Below are 21,362 nucleotides of genomic sequence, written 5' to 3'. Positions count from 1 at the left end.
TTCGAAGGATAGGAGCAAATACGGAATATGTCTCACTTGATGCAATGTGTACAGTCTTTATACGGTCGTACGTGTTGGATGTGTTTTCTTAAATCGCAACAGTTTTAGAATACAAACCCCAGCACCCCTCTGTTTACTAATCTATACAATACCCTGTTTGTATTAATACCATCCTCCTTTTTATTATTAAGTGCTGCGGAATAAGTTGGCGCTATACAAATAAAGATTATTATTATTATTATTTATAGCCATGCATTTAAGCCTTTCCAATCCAATTTCTCTGACACTCTGATATCTACATTGGAGTTCTCTTCTGCACAGTGTTAGAAACATATGCTTTACCAATTGTATGCCGTTATAGGATCTCAACACCGGAGCTCTCTTCTGCATGGTGTAATATACATATTCAGATCAGCCTCTGACATCAGAGCTCACCTCTGCATGATGTAATATACATATGTAGATCAGACTCTGACATCGGAGCTCTATTCTGCATGGTGTAATATACATATTCAGATCAGCCTCTGACATCGGAGCTCTATTCTGCATGATGTAATATACATATGTAGATCAGCCTCTGACATTGGAGCTCTATTCTGCATGGTGTAATATACATATTCAGATCAGCCTCTGACATCGGAGCTGTATTCTGCATAGTGTAATATACATATGTAGTTTAGCCTCTGACATCTGAGCTGTATTCTGCATGGTGTAATATACATATGAGATCAGCCTCTGACATCAGAGCTCACCTCTGTATGATGTAATATACATATGTAGATCAGACTCTGACATCGGAGCTCTATTCTGCATGGTGTAATATACATATGCAGATCCGCCTCTGACATCGGAGCTGTATTCTGCATGGTGTAATATACATATTCAGATCAGCCTCTGACATCGGAGCTGTATTCTGCATAGTGTAATATACATATGTAGTTTAGCCTCTGACATCTGAGCTGTATTCTGCATGGTGTAATATACATATGAGATCAGCCTCTGACATCGGAGCTCTATTCTGCATGGTGTAATATACATATTCAGATCAGCCTCTGACATCGGAGCTCTATTCTGCATGGTGTAATATACATATGTAGATCAGCCTCTGACATCAAAGCTCACTTCTGTATGATGTAATATACATATGTAGATCCGCCTCTGACATCAGAGCTCTATTCTGCATGGTGTAATAAATGGAAGCCGTCCGTGCAGGAACCACACTGAAATGGAGCATGCTGCGATTTGATTTCCGCACCCTAAGGTCTGCAAATCAACATCACATGCTATAATTCAGTTGCGGACACCCATGTTTTCCTACGGGCGGCTTGAACTGCGTAGCACCCACGCGGATTCCGCAATTTAAATGCGGGCATTAGGCCTTAACTTAATACGATGCATTAATTTTGTGATCTGTCGATTTATTTGTAAATGTTAACCCTTGTTGTTCTGCATATATATTTATAACGAATGTCTTCCCTTCAGCATGATGAGAACATTCCAAGTCCGGAGCCTCCAATCAATTTCAATTCCTTTAAGAATGTCATTCATGTGAATTTGCCAAAGGTAATAAACATGATAGTTGAGGTTATGATGAAGATTTCATTTTATCTCAGCTGTAAATATGAAAAGCAATAGGACATCAATGCTTTTATCATTACAACACTAACAGATATGTCCTGGGAGTAATTACACTCACATACACAACACAATCCCCCTGTGGGACTGAAAGAACCGTACAGTGGAAAGCTATTGCATCAATGCATAGAAAAGGGAACTGCAGGATGCATATATGTGCTGTCAAAGTGTCCTCATTCCTGAAACCGTGATCACAGAGAATCCGGGTTGTAGATCGAAGCGGGTACATAAGTAATAACAGCAGAACAGAGTATTTTAGATTGGAGAACTGTTTTTTTTTTTTTTTGTTTTGTTTTTTAACAGATACTTAGGTTTAACGTTGCACTACTTAATACCACGGACAGATATTTGCCTTGGAATACATGTATTTCAAATATCTCCAGGTCTGAGTCGTTCTGAGATATTTATATACTTACAGGTGAATGAAATTTGTAGTGGTGAAGGTAGAGCTGAGCTGCAATACCAGACACAATCCATTGACAATGGTGGCGCTATGTTTGGAAGAAAGTAGCCATTTTTTTCCAACCATGGACAACCCTATTAAGGGGTTTGAAGAGAACCTGTCAGCTCTCTGGACATGTTTGTGAAACTAAATGCTAGTGTTTTGCATGAAATAGCAATTCTGGAACATCTTTTCTTAGAACTCTGGGTTGTACTGTTTCTCTATTATTTTACCTGGAAAGTGAATAAACGGACAACTGGGTGTTACCATTCCCCTTGTCAAAGTGGTGCCTTCACAGGCTGACATTTTCAGCATTGACTCGACAGTATCAGACTATGTATGGACACCCAACTTTGTCACAGTGATTGGTAACACCCAGTTGTCAATTTATTCATACGTTTATAGCCTGAATAACCGAAGAGGCACAACGCGGAGTTCTAAGAAAGGATGATCCAGAACTGTTATATTATGGAGAAGTATTCACCAAGACGGACGTGTTGGGTGTGGTGATAGGTCTTCTTTAATGGGGAGGCAAGGAATGAAATCTAATAAGGACAGACTATCATGATCTTCACTCAACAGATATAGATATACAGAACCAGTCATGTAGTGGGAAATGGGGATGAGTGACCAAGGATTCCAGACTGCTGAAAAAAGTGTCAATAACCTTCATTCTTCTCTTAGGACCAAGGAGGCCTGGGTATTGCCATCAGTGAAGAGGATACTGTTAATGGCGTAGTTATTAAAAGTTTAACAGATTATGGGGCAGCAGCAAAGGTGAGGAGGGTCCGATTTGTGTAGTTTTATATATTATGGGAATGCAGCTTCTAAATTGTGTTATCATATGCTCCTCCCTTGTAGGATGGTCAAATTAAAGTGGGTGACTGTATCTTGGCAGTAGATGATGAACCAGTGGTGGGTGACCCTATTGAGAAGGTAGGTTGTATTTATAGACTCTCCATGTCTGATGGCTGCTAGTATTGTGATTAAACATGAGATCTGGAGGTCTCTGCACATATAACTAGCTTCTTGAGTACCCTACTATTATCTCAGTGGGTGTTTATCTCATGTAGCTGCCTATAGGCATCACATTGACGGAAATGTATTACTGAACTTGCACCAGAGCGTCGGGTTAAAAAGTTGCTAATAATGGAGCTCACCATATTTCCTCAATAATTGTCAGTGTTTGCGCTTGACTTGACATTTTTTAGAGTGTCCAGAAAACTGGGTGGGGTTTAGTAGGGGCAATCAGCGGATTTGCTGTAGTTTGCCGCAAAAGTTGGTGTCAGTTATAGCGCACATCCAAAGTGATCGTATGTAGGTGTAGCTTGGAAGATGCCACGCACAGACAGCACATGATATTCCACAATAATAGAGTTGTGTGGCATCTTGGCGTTTCTTATGCAGGAGCGACCAAAGTATCACAAGTTCTTGCCCCTCTGCAGGCTAAATAAAAAGTATAAAAAAAAGTTACTTAACAATTAGTAATAAAAGTTAAAAAAAAAAACAACTCTTTAGTGATATTAAGAATAAAAGAATCTAAATAATAAAACAAAAAACATATTTGGTATCGCTGCGTCCGTAAAAGGCCGATCTATCTAAGTAATGTGTTATTTACCCCGCACGGTGAACGTTGTCAGGAGAAAAACACCAGAATTGCACTTTTTTGGTCACCCTGTCTCCATGAAAAAATGTAATAAAGAGTGATCAAAAAGTCATATGTACTCCAAAACGGTACCAGTAGAAACTACGTGACGTACTGCAAAAAATGAAGAAAAAAAAAGGGCCGCATCCTAAAGGGTTAACTGAACTTTTCTATAAAATAAAGACTTTTATTTTAATCACTTTATTCTAGTTTCCTTTTTAATCTTTTTTTTTTTTCTGCAGGTTGTTAGTCTTCTTAAGAAATCAAAAGCAACTGTGAAGTTGACAATAAGTTCTGATGAAACAGACACCCAGCAGAACAATGCGTTACCGCTCTCTACATTTACCGCCAGCGCTGCTGAGAAGAGGAGCAGCCAGCCGTGTCTACCGCACATCAGCCTGCCAGAGCCAGAGCCGGCCCATAGTAAGAATCCGTGTTGTTTCATTGGCCTTCTCAGCTTTAGCTACAGGCCTATTGTCTCTGAATGATCATGTCTTATTGTTCTTTAAATGGGCATGTTGAAGAGCACAGCGCTTGTGTTCCACATAGATCTACGGTTTCACTACAGAGGTTTGGAAAGTGCAATGATTAAGCTCCATGTTGACACACTGTACATCCCTTTCGGATATGACCTTGCGAGAGTTGCAAAAAATTCTGGCCTTGTGGGATTTTGTTGCAGCTTTTCTCCCATAGGGAAACATTGACGTTGCAGGCGAGTCCTTGCAGTCATGGGGGATGTTGTTATCATAAAGGTCCCTTCATAAGGTACGTATAGGATCTTGGAGTTCCCAATTTACTACAAAGCAGCCTTTATTAAGGCCCAATGCCCACGGGTGGATTTTAATTATGAAATCTGCGTGAGTCTCCTGCGCGTGAGATCCACACCTGTAGCCGCCCATAGGGATGAATTAGCATCCGCAAGACAATTAAAAGCGTGCTGATGTGATTTCATGCTGCGGTAATGGCTTTCATCGAAGTCAATGGAAACCGTCCGATCCGCGGACCACCAGCAGCTGTCACTGTGGACGTGCCGCAGATCCACGGGAAAGCAGGAGATTTTTTTAAAAATTGCACTGTGCATGCATCCGCCGTGCTGAAGAAAGAAGATCCGGCCAGCATGGAGGAGACCCGCGCTGGAGCTGGACAGGTTACAAAAGGGAGATTATTGTGTACTCACCGTAAAATCTCTTTCTTGTCTCGTCATTGGAAGACACAGCAAAACCATGGGATATAGCCACTGCCACTAGGAGGTGACACTAACCAAAAAAAGGTGTTAGCCGATCCCACTGGCTATATCCCTCCTGCTGACACTAGGTTGATCAATTTGTGTACTAGCAGTAGGAACCGCCACACGGGAGAAAAAAAAGCAACAAAGGTTAGCAATATGACACAACAGTTAGAAACACAACGTAAATATAGCATCACGTGTGAGTTACGGAACACGGGTCCTGGTCAGAACAAAAAAATGGGGTCATGTGGCAACAGAAAAAGACAAGTGGCAGCTGTGTCCCCCAATGACGAGAAAGAGATTTTACTGTGTACACAAAAATCTCCCTTTCTCGCTCGTGTCATTGGGGAACACAGCAAAACCATGGAACGTCTTAAAGCAGTCCCTTAGGGGGGAAATAAAAACAAGAAAAAACTCGCATGTGGTCAGACTACCTCAGTTTGTAGTACCTATCTGCCGCGCCATATCCCCCAGTTCATTTGGGGGTGCCCCCGAGAGGATTCGTCTGCGTAATTGCGTTGCCCAATCTGTGGTGGCTCTGCTCACCCACGAAGCTGCAAAAATTTGCAGGAGAGCTGAAACTGCTGCCTCAAAAGCGGATCGCGCAAAAGATTCCAGTCTCCTATCACGAGAATCTTTAAGGAATGAGGTGTCTGCCGTAGGCAAAATGGTACACTTCGCCAACCGGGAGACTGACTGGTCAACCGACGGGGAAGACGACCACTTTTCCACCAGATCCTAAGGGAAGGAATATATCACATCCAGGTACTTTGACCTGGAAAAGCAGTTTGCCGGAGACTTCTATTCTCTGGACAAGGTCTTCTTGAAATCCTTATGAGGCGGAAGTCTTAGGGGGGTGCCTAGGACGACGAAAGGAAAGGGACATGGTCGGAGAAGGAAGAGCCTGTTCTGAGATGTAGAATGTATCTCATATCGCCACTTTGAGGCTGTCTACCACAGCCGACAGTTTTGACCCCTGCTCCTCCTCCAGATCAGAATCAAAGGTTGATTCTGATAGCTCTTCCCCAGGGCCACTGTCTTCATCGGACGACCGTTGCAATCTTGTACCTGGGGAGCGCAGTAGGGAGTGAGAGGACATAGAACTGGAAGTGCCCCGTGACCGCGACAGCCTCACCCGCTCCCGCGGGCGCGCACCCCTCCTGAAAAACTCATCCATACCCGCATCCTGTGTGACAAGAGCCCCGTGATCCAACCTATCCAGGATCGCCCCAGATGCCCGGGTAAGATCTGTCAGCAAGAACAGGCATAGTGCATGCCGTGGCCGAACCCTGCCCGGACTCCTGGGCCCTGGTGTCAGACATGGTGCTGAAAAACGCCGGCTGCAACAGTCACCTGTGTCAGCCAACCTTGACCTGTAGTTGTAGTAACTGGGCAGCGCTTGGTCCACTGTGCTTGGGAGCTGACGACAGACAGCAGCACTTCCAAAAGGAGAAGAGGAAAAGGCATACCTCTAAAAAAGACCTTTTAAAGAAAAAAACGCTGGCCCAATGCTGTAGGCCGGGGGGAGGAGACTAATCTTCCAGGAAAAAAACTCCACCTTCACGGTAGCGAACCAAGCACCATAATGGGGGGCTGTATGGCTGGCGGGCTACATGCAGGAGAGCCTGAATGTGCCTGCTTGCCGTTTGAGGGGACCGGGCAGACAACAGAGTTTGCGCATCCAGCTTTGTTCGCCCTCCTTAGTTTGGGTGATGGGCAGCGTCCTGCCTTCCCTTCAGCCCTGGTCCATCCAGAACACAGCCCATGCGGACGAGCCGTCCACCTCCTACGGACAACAAGCTGAAAACTGACCAGCCTAGTAACGGCCTGAGGGATATAGCTTGCGGGAGGGGCTAACATCTTTTTTTGCTTAGTGTCGCCTCCTAGTGGCAGTGGCTATATGCCATAGTTTTGCTGTGTTCCCCAATGACACGAGCGAGAAATGTATTTTTCTGTCCATGTCTGTGGGCACAGCTGGATTCAGCAGTGGAATCTGTGCGTACAAGTGGACATGAGACCTAATGATTTGTATTAGATCACCGGGAACCCTCCCCCTTATTACATCCATATACCCGAATAGATCATGCTTTGGCATAAATAGACAAACCACTTAAAATATGTTGAATTTTTAATCAATATTCATTCATAAAAGTGATTTCAATATTTAATCACACAGGCTTTATTATTGTATCAGTTATTGTTTGGCTAGTACAGCAGAATTCCTTCAATTTGGCATCAATGGTGACTGTTAAGTGCCTAATTACTATTATTGATTCTCAAGCCATCATGGAAAATTAATAAAACTCCTCCTATCTAGGAGTAGAAAACCTTCAGGTAGGAAGCCGTCCCACACCTCACCCCCAAAAACATACACAAAAATGTGCTGCTTTATGAAGATTGCTGGATTATTAGATGCCAGTTTAAGGCCGGCTGCACACGGCCGTGACGGGCTCCGCCGCGGAATATTCCGCGGCGAAGCCCGTCCCGGCGCCCCCTCAGAGACCCCATACTTACCAGCGGATCCGGCGTCTTGAGTCCCGCATGACGCTTCGGCATGACGCACCGCAGCGTCATGTGACACGCCGGCCACGTCACAAGACACGCCCACAGCGTCATATGACGTGGCCGTCCGTGTCATATGACGCGTGGGCGGAGCGGCGATTTCACGCTATCGTCTGCTGTGCTACAGCAGAAGATAGCGTGAACGGACGGCTTCCATTGACTGCAATGGAAGCCGGCCGCACGTACACCCGCGGCAAATAGAGCATGCCGCGGGTGAGGACGGGAGATTTCACGGTGCGGAATTCCGTGATGGAATTCCGCACCGTGAGCATTGAGCTATTAGGTTCAATGGAACCTAATAGCTGCGGGCAACGCAGCGGAAATCCGTCCGTGGAAAGGAGGCCTAAAGGAAATTCATTATACTACTATTAGCATAGCTCATATATTCATATGTATTACTTATTATGTGTATTCCGTAATGTCTGGTTCTGCAAATCACTATTATTGTACCAGGCCGCAGCAAAATAAATGTATACTATTAGGTCGCTTTGCAGGACTACCAGAATAGTCATAGAACCAGTGCAAAACAAGTTATCTTTCAACGGTCACTAACTTTACAGCACATTTCTGCTTGGCCAAAGTGTACTGACCTGCTGCTGCAGCTAATAATAAGTGATTTACTGTTTCACAGCTACAGAAATCATATCTCCACTGGTCAGTGCTCTTGTGTAATTCCCTACACGATGCTATTATCTTTGTGTGTGCTATAGAGAGTTAAGAAGTAGAATCTGGTGTTTTCTGTGTATAGAAACATCCTAGCAGCAGTCTCCACATACTAGTTCAGAGAGAACTGAGAATTGGAGACACAACTTGCAAAGGGGAAACTGGTGTAAAATTGCAGGGTACAAGTCACGTAAAAGCCAGAAACAGCGTTTTTCTTCATGTACACCTACACTGCAGCTTATTCTGAAAAGTAATTCGAAAACTGAAGTACACTTCAAAGTCCATTTAAGCCACTTTTTGACATTTGCAGGTGTTAGTCGATCATCAACTCCAGCTACATTTCCTTCTGATCCAACCACCTGTCCGATTATACCTGGATGCGAAACAACAATTGAAATATCTAAAGGGAGGACAGGTCTGGGACTCAGCATTGTTGGAGGAGCAGACACTTTGCTGGTAGGTACATCTATGATGCAAGTTAAAGGGGTTGTCCTGTGGCAGCAAGTGGGTCTATACACTTCTGTATGGCCATATTAGTGCACTTTGTAATGTACATTGTGCATTAATTATGAGCCATACAGAAGTTATCAAAAGTTTTATACTTACCTGCTCCGTTGCTGGCGTCCTCGTCTCCATGGTGCCGACTAATTTTCGGCCTCCGATAGCCAAATTAGCCGCGCTTGCGCAGTCCGGGTCTTCTGCTCACTTCAATGAAGCCGCTCGTGCAGAATGCCGACTCCGTGTAGCTCCGCCCCGTCACGTGCCGATTCCAGCCAATCAGGAGGCTGGAATCGGCAATGGACTGCACAGAAGAGCTGCGGTCCACTGAGGGAGCAGACCCCGGCGGCCATCTTCAGCAGGTGAGTATGAAGACGCCGGACCGCCGGGATTCAGGTAAGCACTCTCCGGTTTGTTTTTTTAACCCCTGCATCGGGGTTGTCTCGCGCCGAACGGGGGGGGGTTAAAAAAAAAAACCCGTTTCGGCGCGGGACAACCCCTTTAACTATTCATTGCCCTAATTCTTGTTTGTAAAGCTTTAGTTATGTAGTCATTTGTTGTATTTGGCTTACAGACTCTTTACAAAGAGTGTTAAAGGGCTTGTCCAGGACTTCCTCTATTGCTGGCCTATCCTCAAGATAGGTGATCTATAGCTGATCATCAGCAGGGTACGCCTCTCGGGAGTCCCACGGATCTCGGCCAGTACAGGCAGCGCTGGAAACGGATAACTCTGTTGGACCTGCAGCAGCCTGGGTTGGTACAACAGGCACATCTCCCATGGAATTCAGTGGGAGCTGTATTAGCAGCCCAGACTTCTGCAGTAGGGGAGAACACGGTACCTACGTGTTCCCTGCTGTTCTCACACACATATCACTGAAAATCAGTGTCTAATGGGGTAGCAGTCTATCAGATTGCTTGCTGTGATCTGTATACATAGAGCTGCACAGAGGACGCACATCACGTCTCCTCTGCATGCCTACAAGCCCCCGTCTGCAAGGGGAATCCCTGTTATGTCATTACTGATGTCACAGGATTTGCTAGCTGCCACCCGAATGATGAAGCAAATCTTCTGCAATCAGAAACACCGTGCTGGATGAGTGCTGTGTTTGGGGTCTTTAGTTCCCTGGCAGAATTGGGCTGTCGGTGTGACAGCCCAGCACTGCCGTTGGCATTGTGTGTAAGGCTGGGTTCACACGGGGCGTATTCCCGCCGGAAATTCCGCAGTTTGGCCTCAGCAAAAACCGCGAGATTTCTGCCGGTAGAACTGCCGCGTAAAAACCCACGGCGGCTTTGAAGCGGCCCGGCCGCTTGCTTTTTCGTTGCGGCCGGCGCTCCCATAGAGGAGATCGCGGCCACGGTGGAAAGAAAAGATAAACAGACATGCTGCATATTCTGAAACCAGCCGCGGTTCCAGCCTGACTTACCGCAGCGGATTGGCCGTCCCGTGTGGACGAGATTTCAGAGAAATCTCGTCCACATGGCCGGCTAATCCCGAGATTAGCGGCCGCAGGCGGATTCGCTGTGGCGAAATTCCGCGCGGCAAAACCGCGGCAAATCCGCCCTATGTGAACCCAGCCTAAAAGTGCACAGCGCCATCAAATACAGCATGTCGGTTGGTCAGGAAGAGGTTAAGGCTCTGTGCACTAAACTTCTATTTGTGTATTGTGCTCCTTAGGATCATCACTATGTACATTTACAGTCTTACCACAGTTGGCTATTAACCCATTTTCTGTAGTACTTGATACGCTGCTGTTATATAACATTAACGGTTTTACGTTTTTTTTTTCAGGGTGCCATTATAATTCATGAAGTGTATGAAGAAGGCGCAGCTTCTAAAGATGGCCGGTTGTGGGCTGGCGACCAGATTTTAGAGGTAGGATGAGCAAGAATTACCAATGCAGGATATCTTTATTTTTTTTGTTACATTTACTCATTGACTGTTAATACTAAATTTTTAGGTGAATGACATTGATCTAAGAAATGCCACACATGACGAAGCCATAAATGTGCTGAGACAGACCCCACAGAAGGTCCGCCTGAACGTGTATCGGGACGAGGCACAGTACAAGGAGGAAGATATGTATGATCTCGTAACTGTGGAACTTCAGAAGAAACCGGGGAAAAGTCTTGGGTTAAGCATCGTGGGAAAGAGGTGCGGAGTACTGTGGTGGCAACATGACAACTTTTATTCTGCTTTACTAAACTTTACATGCGTCTCTAGAAATAAAGGGGACCTCCCATTTACCAGTGAATGTGAGCGACTAAATGATTTCTGTTCACACGCAGCGACATACAAACATTTGTATGCCTACATAAAATGAATGACAAATGAGTTTTTGTTCCTCATTCAATCGTTGGCAGTTTTTACACTGAATGGTTATCACTTAAATTCGCACGATCCAACGATTTTTTTTTTCATGATAATCGTTCTGTGTAAAGGGGCCCTATCTGTTTCTTTAAGTGGTCACTAACTTTTCAAACAACCCTTATGATAGCCACTTTGATAAGTAGCAAAACTGCTTTTTATTTTGCCTAAAATTCACTCTTAAGTGTCGGCCACTTGGGGATTCCTTTCCTCTCAACTTGCTGACCACTGTGAACACTATGGCAGAGCAGGAAGTGAAGGCGGGTGATGAGTTATTGTGCTCATTGAAGTTTATGAGAGCAGAGGGGGGAGATACCCATACACAGAGCATTCTACTGAAACTAATGTTGTCATCTGCTGCTATTTATTCACATCTCCACTGCTCAGTACTGTTTGGTGCATTCTCCCATATAAGGATATTATGTCTGTTTTATGTTACAGAGCAGAATGTGCAGTTTTCTGCACAGTCTGTAGACAGCAGCATTGGTTATAGATGTGGCAATATACAATTATGTGTAGGGTATTTTTTTAAACCTTTTTTTTAAATATTTAATGCCTTGTGTAAGGTGAAAAATGTGTTTACGTTTTTTTATTTTTATTTTATAAAAACGTTTAGATGCCACAGTCGGCAATGAATGCAGCATCTGTGGAGTTAAAAGGTGTAGAGGAGTACATAGATAAGAGTCCTTACCATTTCACTCCTTTTCTGGGGAAAACCCAACATCTGGTAATCAGAGAGCAAATGTGCTCTCTGATTGATGGTGGCATTATAACATGAATAAAAATTCATGTCCCCCCACCCTCCCTTGTGACAGAGAGATATATAGAAGAGTAACAAATAGGGTTGGGACATCTACAAAAAAAATATCGATAGTCAATAGTATCGACTATCACTGAACAAACTATCGATTATTGTAAAATATCGGTAGAAAACTATCGATATTTCGATATATCGACTTTTTAAAATGCTGTATAAAAATAAAACAGGTCTATGGTTAATAAGGCAACACAATCAGCAAAAAAATTATAGTTTTCTCTTAAAACTTTAAACTGTTGAATTTATTATTAACTTCTAACTATTATTAACATCATGAAAATATATTAGTTACAAATGAAACTAAAACATTACAGATGAAACCTAGAATTAAAATGAGGTATAGGAAAAGAAGTTTTTTTATCATTGACCCCAATAATTGTTATCTAATGAGCCAACAAACACACTGAAATAAGGTCCTGCCAGCTCCAAGGAAGCCAGAAGATGGCCGCTGGACCTGAACGGATGTGAGCATGATCTCTGTGTGTTTGTGGGCCTGCGTGCCCTACATTTTTTCAAGTTGCCGCTGAGGGACCAACTGTCTCTTGTAAACAATGCAGGGCCTGGTAACGTGAACGCAGTGCCCTGCACGCAATTGTAATTGCGTTAGATGGGTCTCCTATCTTTTTTATGGGCACTGCGTTCACGTTAGACGCTGAACGCACGACATATCGCGTCTCTTTTTCTGGACGCGACCTTCATGCGTTCACGCAGCCCTCCATCTGCATGTGGAAATGGTTTCATTTAGAAAGCATTGCCCACAGCCATCGCATTAGAAGCAAGCGTTCAGAGCATCGTCTAACGTGATGAACAAACGCATGTGGAGAAGGGGCCGAAGACCCCACTTTTTCTGAGAGTCGTTTTGCCTGGAGCAAACCTCATTGGTGACAAGGAGTCACCTGACACTTTCCAGAAGTTTCTAGAACTTGTTTATAAGTTCATTAGTGCCTCGAGCAAAACTACATCCTGTACCAACACAAAGGAAAGGGCAGAATATACAGAAAGATAATATGGCCACTAGATCAAAAGACACGTTTCTTCTTGACAAAAATCGATATTATATCGCCTTAAACTATCGATGTTACCGATATATCGGACATAACAATATCGATGGAAAGTATCGCCAAAGCATTAGCGATATAGTGGTTTTCGATGTCCCAACCTTAGTCCCAGATCTTCTCTGCTACCCACTGTTCACCCTCCCTTTCTCCTCTGCACACTGATTAAAAATGACAGCTGTAAACTCAGTATTCCCAACTCCCAAACACCTTTAGGGCTCATGTCCACGGGCAAAATGACATTTAAAATCCGCAGCGGATCTCCCGCGCGCGGATCCGCACCCCATAGGGATGCATTGACCACCCGCGGGTACATAAATACCCGCGGATCGTCAATAAAAGTGATTTAAAAAAAAATGGAGCATGAAAAAATCTGGACCATGCTCCATTTTCATGCGGGTCTCCCGCGGGGACGGCTCCCGCGGGCTTCTATTGAAGCCTATGGAAGCCGTCCGGATCCGCGGGAGACCTAAAATAGGAATTTAAAGCATTTACTCACCCGCAGCGGGCCGCGAAGCTCTGCTCTTCCTCACGGCTGCATCTCCCTTGCTTCGGCTCGGCGGATGTGCCCGGCGCATGCGCGCGGCACGTCGACGACGTGCCGGCGATGTGCCGCCGGCGTCAGGAATTCATCCGCCGGCCGAAAATGAAGATCCGGGCGTGAGGAACAGCTGATCTTCGCCGTCCGCTACGGAAAGGTAAATGCTTTTAAATTGCTATTTTCAGCCCTCATGTCCGCGGGGCAGGAGGGACCCGCTGCAGATTCTACATGTAGAATCTGCAGCGGATCTGATTTTCCCCGTGGACATGAGGCCTTAATGCCGCTTCTCGAAGGGCTTACGGACATGTTTTTATGTCATTTTTAAAGCCAAGAATCTTAACTTTAAAAAGTATGTGGTAGACCTGATAGAATCGGAGCTACAGCCGTTTAAATAGAGCGAGCTCTGTAAGAACGGAGCGCATCCTAAACTGCTGGGGGGTAAGGTCCGCACGACTGTTCCCCATCAAGCATGTGACAATATTAGGCCTCAGTGAAGATTCCACTCAAGTGACATAACCTCATGTGGCATAAAGCATTCCATTTCTGAAGGTCATAGGGATTTTCATCCATAATGATGTAACACTTGATCAGATATGACGACTCTACTGGACTATACCACTCGGGATGGAGTAGCCGATATTCTACTTTCAACCACATTTACCGTTTTTTTTATCATACTGCTTTTTTTAGGTCTTATTTTAGTGCAAAGTGACTTGTAAAGCCAAATAGGATGTCTAGAGTACAGCCCGTTCAGATTACTCATCCGTATGCAGGTATTTTATGGATGCGATAGCAGCCCCAAGATGTTGGGTCCCATTTACATTACGCAATGGGAGCATTAAATGCTTCCGGTTAGTTATGACGTCGCTGTCAGACTGACTCGTCGCATTTGTAACCACCTCAATGCTGCTTGTTTCTCTGTTAAATATGTAATGTCAGGTCATGCAGTAGTAATTGTGCTATTGCATATATGACGTATATTTTGCATAGGATTATCTATGTAGAGCTTATGTGTTATCGTTGCACTTTCCCCCACCTCAGGAATGATACTGGAGTATTTGTCTCAGATATTGTGAAAGGAGGAATAGCAGAGACCGATGGAAGGCTGTTGCAAGGCGATCAAATATTATCCGTCAACGGGGAGGATGTGAGGAACGCTACCCAGGAAGCCGTGGCAGCACTCTTAAAGGTAACCTTTCCATACAGAGACCTCCATCGTCAACCGTTGGTCTTGGTCATTTAGATAACCTGCTTGTATTGTGCACTTTGGTCGTTGCCAGCTTTAAACTTAGAGTAGCAGCACTTTTCACGAACTTTGGCATGTCATAGAGACATGTTAAAAGGTTTGATCGGTGAGGGTCCCGTTCTGATCGCAAGAACAAGGGGGTTGCAGCGCTCAACCTTGCGCTGCCCCCCCTCGGCGGTCTTCAGTTTTGACCCCTGTTTGCCGCTGAAGCCTTCCCCTCTATATAGGACTATATAGAAGCTTCGACATGTCAAAAGTTTGTGAAAAGTGCAGTTACTCTTTAGGCTAATTTCACACGGGCGAGTGCGATAACGGGGCATGAAACTCAGCCCTATATTGCGTAACCAACCTGCGATGTCCCCGCGGATACAAGGCATTTTTGTGTTGAAACCGCCTTCAGAGAGTGTTTCCCATTGTTTTCAATGGGTAAAGCTGCACCTCGCACGTCGTGCGATGCTGTGATGGCCCCATTGAAAACAATAGGTCATGCGAGGTGTTCCACGAAGACGCCAAAGATACATGCCGCAATTTTTTTGCAACGCTTTGATGCAGGAAAAACTCTTTCACATGTATGACCACATTTAAAAGAATGGGGTTCATATTAGTGTGAGATTTCTGCATCTTGTAACACACACATCATGTGCGATTTTTATCTGCCTTGTGAAAACTGCCTTAAGTAGATAATTTTGTTCTAAACATCTACCATGTTTTCCTGAAAATAATACCCTGTCTTATATTAATTTTTGTCCCAAAAGAGGCACTAGGTTTTTAATTTCAGGGGATGTGCCTGATTATACTTACCTAGCATGTTCGGTCTGCGTCCCTCTCACTACTCTTTGGAGCTACGGCAGGCTTCCTGCAGTGCTGGGCAGCCCACAGGGGCTTGCTTCCTGGTTACAGGATTCGTAAATCCCGCCTCCAGTAAGCGATGGATCCGATTGGTTCTCGAATGCTGCTTAGCATTGATTGGCTGGTAAGCGCTCGAGAACCAATTACAGCCATCGCGTTGTGGAGGTGGGATTTATGAATTGGCCAAGCAATGCCGCTGCTCAGTCAATTAATGCAGCACTGTATGAACCAATCACAGCCATCACTTTGTGGAGGCGGGATTAATGAATTGGCTAAACCGCGACATTGATTGGCCAATTTATAAATCCCGCCTCCACAACGTGATGGCTGTGATTGGTTCAAGCGCTGCCTTGCTAATATATCTATATAATATTATTGTGTGTACACACACCTCTATATACAGATATATATAATCTAGATATGTTGCTGTATACTTTTCTTTTTGCACTTACATTATGTATCGCAGACATGTCCCCATACCGCAGCAGCGGAGAGTACAGAGATCTCCTTTGTGTTGTGACAAGGGATTTCTTTCGGGGAGCTCAGGTTCCGACTATTGGAACTTTCCCGGCACTAAGTAGTAATCTGGCTTTATTTCTCACAAGGCGTTATTAGTCTCCATGTTTAGCAGCGATCGGTGCGGAAGGCTTGTAAATATGTTTTTAATCCCAATAACATTCAATAGATTGTCATTCAATTTGGGAATGTTTCTGTAAAGCGCCGTGCGCCGGAGCCGGCCTATAATAGAAAGAAGCTTTTTATGTGAACGGAGAGGTTTGTAATCCCTGTAAACAATAATCAACATGAAAGCCGGCTATCACTTACTGGTCGCTTCACACTTAATTCTTTTGGCACCTTTTTGTCTTTACCCCCAGAAGTGCGCCATCAACTGCCATTTCTCTCCATTAGGCCCTATTGTTAAATCATGAAACTAGGGGAGGAGGCTTATTAAAACCAAAATGGCTTGAATAGAATGGCTGTAATCATATACTCAATGACTCAGGAGATCCATAACTGGATAATAATAGCAAGTTACATCTGATGACTCCAGATGGCAGAACATAAAATAAAGAGCAGCAATAACTAGAATCTCAGAAGGCCCTGTTTAATAATCCTATTGATTCCCCACGCAGTTATTTTAGGAGATTGTAGCCACGACTCAACCAGAACTTGATCTTTGTGTCTTCCACTATTTTGTCAACATTTAATGCACAGAGCTCAGGATGGACATACTGCGCCCAGTGCTCCCCATGTATACATATAGCTGTTCACAGCCGGGGAATGTAGCAGTAGCTGCACCCGTGCACAGGGGGCGCTGCTCCTCTGATAGACCTTGAGGGAAAATATAAGAATGGAGTAGTTGGACTTGATGGACACAATCTTTAGTGCTTACGGCAACTGGTTATTAAAGGGGTTGTCCCACTAAAATAACGGATTACCCATCCTCTGAATAGGTGACAAGGGTCTGATCGGTGAGGGTCGGAGCGCCACCAATTATTTGTATGAACGGTCACTTGTACATAGCGCTGCTCCTCCATTCATCTCGTCAGGATGTCTGGAGATGGCAGTCATGCCTCTTGTAAAACTTCTATGGATTGTTAGTTTTCTTGGGAGGGCGCAGCCGTATCGCTATTGTTTTCTTTCATCTTTGTTTTTCGCAGTGTTTACCGCGCGATATAAATAATATGATACATTTATTATCTACACCATTGGGCCAAATTTTATATAGTTTTTTTTTTTTGTATTGTTTCAAAAGTTTTCTACAATAATGATGCTTAACAATTTTTTTTTGTCTTGTCGCTGTATTCATAGACACTTGACATTTTTATTTCTCTGTTGACACAGCTGTATGGGAGCTTGTTTTCTTGCAGGGCAAGTTGTAGTTTTCGCGGGTACCATTTTGGTTGTATGTAAAGACTTTTTGATCGCTGTCTGTCTTTTTTTTTTTTTAAATACTGCATTCACCTTGTGCTATAAGTAAAATGGGGATTTTATAGTTTAGGTTGCTACGACTTTGGCAATACTAATTATACCTAGCAAGGGACAACTATGCTGGGCTAGACCAACCCTGGTGGGTGAAATGGGCATTGCATTTTAAAGAATTAGAAAAATATAAACTTTCTAAGTTTTTATCTGGAAGTTTTTGTTGCCTTGGTTGTGGTGTATTGACAGTCATCTAAACAGTTAAAGGGGTTTTCCAGGGTTGTGAAAACCCATCCCCATGATAGGTGGTCGGTGTGTAGACTATCACCTGACACCCCTATCAATCCCCTGGTCACTGGGCCCACTATTCTAGTGTACAGAACTGATGTCTTGTCCAGAACTCACAGATCCATACTCACTGCAGCTGCCAGGAAGGGTAATGCAGGTACAATTCCCATTCACTTTAATTGGAGCTGTGCCTCCAGTGCCATTTCTGGGACACTGCAGCATGTACAGCGCTGTGCTCTTACAGCAGCATAGCAGCTCCAGCAATCAGCTGATCAGGGGGGGGGGGGGGTCGTGAGCGGCAGACCCTCGCTGATCTCCTCTGGATTACCTATCCTAAGGATAAGCCCATAAAAGTTAAATCCTGGAAAATGCCTCATGAAGCATTTGCACAATGGACAGGAACTGACCCATTGACTTCTATTGGAAACTGGTTTAGGAAGGTGACCTCTGCAGAAGTAGGTGAACGGAGACCATGGTGGATCCTGTAATCTCTATATTTAGAGGTTACCTTCCGTTGTAATCCTGCCTGCAACATAATGATTTGAAAACTAAAACTGTTTAGGATTTTTTTTTTCAATTTTAATATGATGTCAAAAATTAAAAAAAAAAAATCACCAAATATTCTTAAATATGTATAACCTCTTGGTTTATACAATAGGTCATTATCTAATGGCACATTCACATTCCAGGACCTGTCACTGGATAAAATGAGGCAGCTGCCTGCATGGCTCCACAACATCGGCCCCGCTGACTTTATCCCTGTTAGTTTTCTTTTCCATACTCTCCTACCTTCACCCAGTTGGGCTCTTCTTGGGTCTGGCACCCTTTAGTATGTCAAGTCTCTCAATCAAGTCTGAAATCACCCATTGAGCATGAGCAGTGGGGAGCGCCCACTTGACACATAGAGTTGGACCTAAGAAGAGCCCATCTGGACAAAGGTAGGTAAGTATATAAATAATGGGGCTAGAGCCAGTGAAGCCGCGGCTGCAGAGCCATACAGGCAGCTCCACTGCTTCTCTTCAGTGACACGTCCTCCTTAAGGAGCCCAGTGTAGCGGTATGACAGTATGCAGTAAGCCCTCATGCTCCCTCTAGTGGTGGCTTCAGCTAGTCGCCATGTTTGAAATCTTTCTCTGTAAAGTGTTTTCATTCCATACATAAATACACAGATTTGCAGTAATCTCATGTGTTTAACTTCTCCCTTTATATATATATATATATATATATATATCAGTACCGTTATATTGATGACATAAGGAGTGTACATTCATTTAACAGCTTTGAGCCACATCATGATTATTCCAAAAAGTGGATATTACAGAGGTCACGGCTTCAGACAAACAAGAAGGTGAAAGCTATTTTGATATGGACCTCTTTTACATTAATGTGCATTGCTTATGTTTTTCCAAGTGCTCCCTGGGTACGGTCACATTAGAGGTTGGAAGAATTAAAGCTGGGCCATTTCACTCTGAAAGGAGGACTTCACAAGGCAGTCAAGTGAGTACTAGGTATTTTCTGACTTGCTGGGAGGAAATAGAACATTGGAGATAATGTTGAACCTCAATCCATATGCACTGGAGCTGAATGCAGCCTGGTGTACTCTGTTATCAGCCATGTAAGGAGACGATAACTACCTAGGATAAAAATAACGGAAATGTCCAGTGATTACTTTTTCCAATACCTCTCCGTTTGAGACCCCTCAGAAACCTTTTACGTGTTTGTAAGTAATAACATATTGGACTTGTAAGGCTGGGTTCACACGGGGCAGATTCTCGACGGAAATCTCGCGGTTTGGCCACAGCGGAAGAAAAAAAAATGAACATGCTGCGGCCGGCAAATCTGCGCTGCAGCGGCGGCTTCTGCCGGTTTGCCGCAGTGGATTTGCCGTCCTGTGTGGATGAGATTTCTGAAAAAATCCCGGGATTAGCGACCATGCGGATTTGCCGCGGCGACATTCCGGACGGCCCTTGTGAACCCAGCCTAAAAAGTTTTTCTCTTGACTGCTGACCAATGGTTTAGTGAGGAGTTAAATGTATGAAATCTCGCCAAAGCTTCTGGTAAATCTGTTTTTACCTCCTTATTGCAGGTCAGTGACGGCAGCGGTGGTCTTACGTCATTCAATTTTCTGCCATCTGGTTCTTCAGCAGCTGAGTCGGGTGAGAATATCTTCAAGAAGAACGAAAGTAAGTCTCCTCATCAAAACTTGTCAGATTCTAGGGGGCCCTCTATTTCTGCAGTCCAATTATCAGGCTGGAGTGCTTGTATGCCTGATGGTTAAACCATGTAAATATGCCAACCAGCGAGCTAACCCTTTTGGCTCACTGGTCAGCCGCACATCTCTCCGAGTGTACAGCAAGATGTGCAGCCCACCAAGGATGGCAGGAAGGGATTGAATGATTGTAATGACCATCTTCTGTCCCCATAGAGCAGATAATCTGCCTGTGTAGACAAAAGAAATGAGTGCTGACTAACGATCTGAGTGCTCATTAGCACAGGCAGATGATCTGCCCATATGAAAGCATCCTTAGGCTCTTTAGATTTCAGCCTTTTGTATGTTAGATGCAGTCTGCTATGTCGGAGATGGGGCACACTTGCTAGGATTTGGCCCAGACTGCTAATAGGATTATGAAGGGGAATAGTTCAGTTACATGTGTCTTGCACGTAGGCTCATGCACGGAGCAGACATCCATGCCAGGAGTGCATTACAAGGCCATATATCACGTTGTGCGCGGTCTCGTGGGTGCCTCAGTGCAGCAGACCATTCTCTCCTAGAATCAATGAAGTAGTGACTAGAAGCCCAGGGATGTCCTTGTGCTTCAGCTTCTCTGCAGTCAATTCTCAGGGTCCTAATCTGTCTTATTGTGTGTTCACCTCACTTTTTATCTACATTTAGGTGACAAAACGCATTTTTAAAAATATCTGTTTCGGAGAAAACTGGGTGGTGATCAGCACATCTCCATTCAGATTATTCTGCACAGTTTATAGACTCAAAAGCAAGGCTTGGAAAAAAAATAAAAATCTTATTTGTATAGTGCCAACATATTCCGCAGCACTTTCAGAAAATTTTTTTTATCTGCGCCACACGGGGCTCTACTCTGCGCCACACGGGGCTCTACTCTGCGCCACACGGGGCTCTACTCTGCGCCACACGGGGCTCTACTCTGCGCCACACGGGGCTCTACTCTGCGCCACACGGGGCTCTACTCTGCGCCACACGGGGCTCTGAGCATCAGTGTGTTATCACCCAGCTTTCCCAAGAACAGATAAATAACATCTTCATACTGGTTGAAGGTGAGCGCACTTTCATAGAACGGCTAGTCCTGCTTGTATTCTAGTAATATATTTATCGTCCTTTAAGCTGGTGTTGGTCATGTGATCTTTAGTTTTTGGCTTTGAGATACAAGTGAGCGTTCATTGCTACAAGTTATGTTTTAGTTAAAAGATAAAAGATTTTTTTTTTTTTTAATCCCGAACGTATTTAGGTTAAACTGCCTTTACTGCAGCATTGTAAGTGTGTCACAAGCAAGAACGTGTTTAGTACAAATTGTCTTAAACAACAAAAACTGAAAAATGAGCTGACAGCTCCTTCCCGCACAAGTGACTGGG

At 44.3% G+C, this 21,362-nt stretch overlaps 1 protein-coding gene across 3 annotated transcripts in view; it reads left to right on the top strand.

Annotated features, from left to right (window-relative positions):
• Nucleotides 1-21,362, top strand: part of MPDZ (multiple PDZ domain crumbs cell polarity complex component) — a 136,836-nt gene that overhangs the window by 91,861 nt on the left and 23,613 nt on the right. For all 3 annotated transcript variants that reach the window (XM_066604271.1, XM_066604270.1, XM_066604269.1), the window contains 10 exons: nt 1,483-1,563; nt 2,762-2,854; nt 2,939-3,013; nt 3,965-4,145; nt 8,486-8,631; nt 10,463-10,546; nt 10,632-10,825; nt 14,493-14,640; nt 19,167-19,253; nt 19,843-19,939. In XM_066604271.1, coding sequence (XP_066460368.1) covers nt 1,483-1,563; nt 2,762-2,854; nt 2,939-3,013; nt 3,965-4,145; nt 8,486-8,631; nt 10,463-10,546; nt 10,632-10,825; nt 14,493-14,640; nt 19,167-19,253; nt 19,843-19,939 — 1,186 coding nt within the window. The remainder of the gene's footprint in view (nt 1-1,482; nt 1,564-2,761; nt 2,855-2,938; nt 3,014-3,964; nt 4,146-8,485; nt 8,632-10,462; nt 10,547-10,631; nt 10,826-14,492; nt 14,641-19,166; nt 19,254-19,842; nt 19,940-21,362) is intronic.

The sequence above is a fragment of the Eleutherodactylus coqui genome, chromosome 5, assembly GCF_035609145.1.
Source record: "Eleutherodactylus coqui strain aEleCoq1 chromosome 5, aEleCoq1.hap1, whole genome shotgun sequence".
In the NCBI taxonomy this organism is placed as follows: Eukaryota; Metazoa; Chordata; class Amphibia; order Anura; family Eleutherodactylidae; genus Eleutherodactylus; species Eleutherodactylus coqui.
This window is presented reverse-complemented; position numbering and strand designations above follow the sequence as displayed.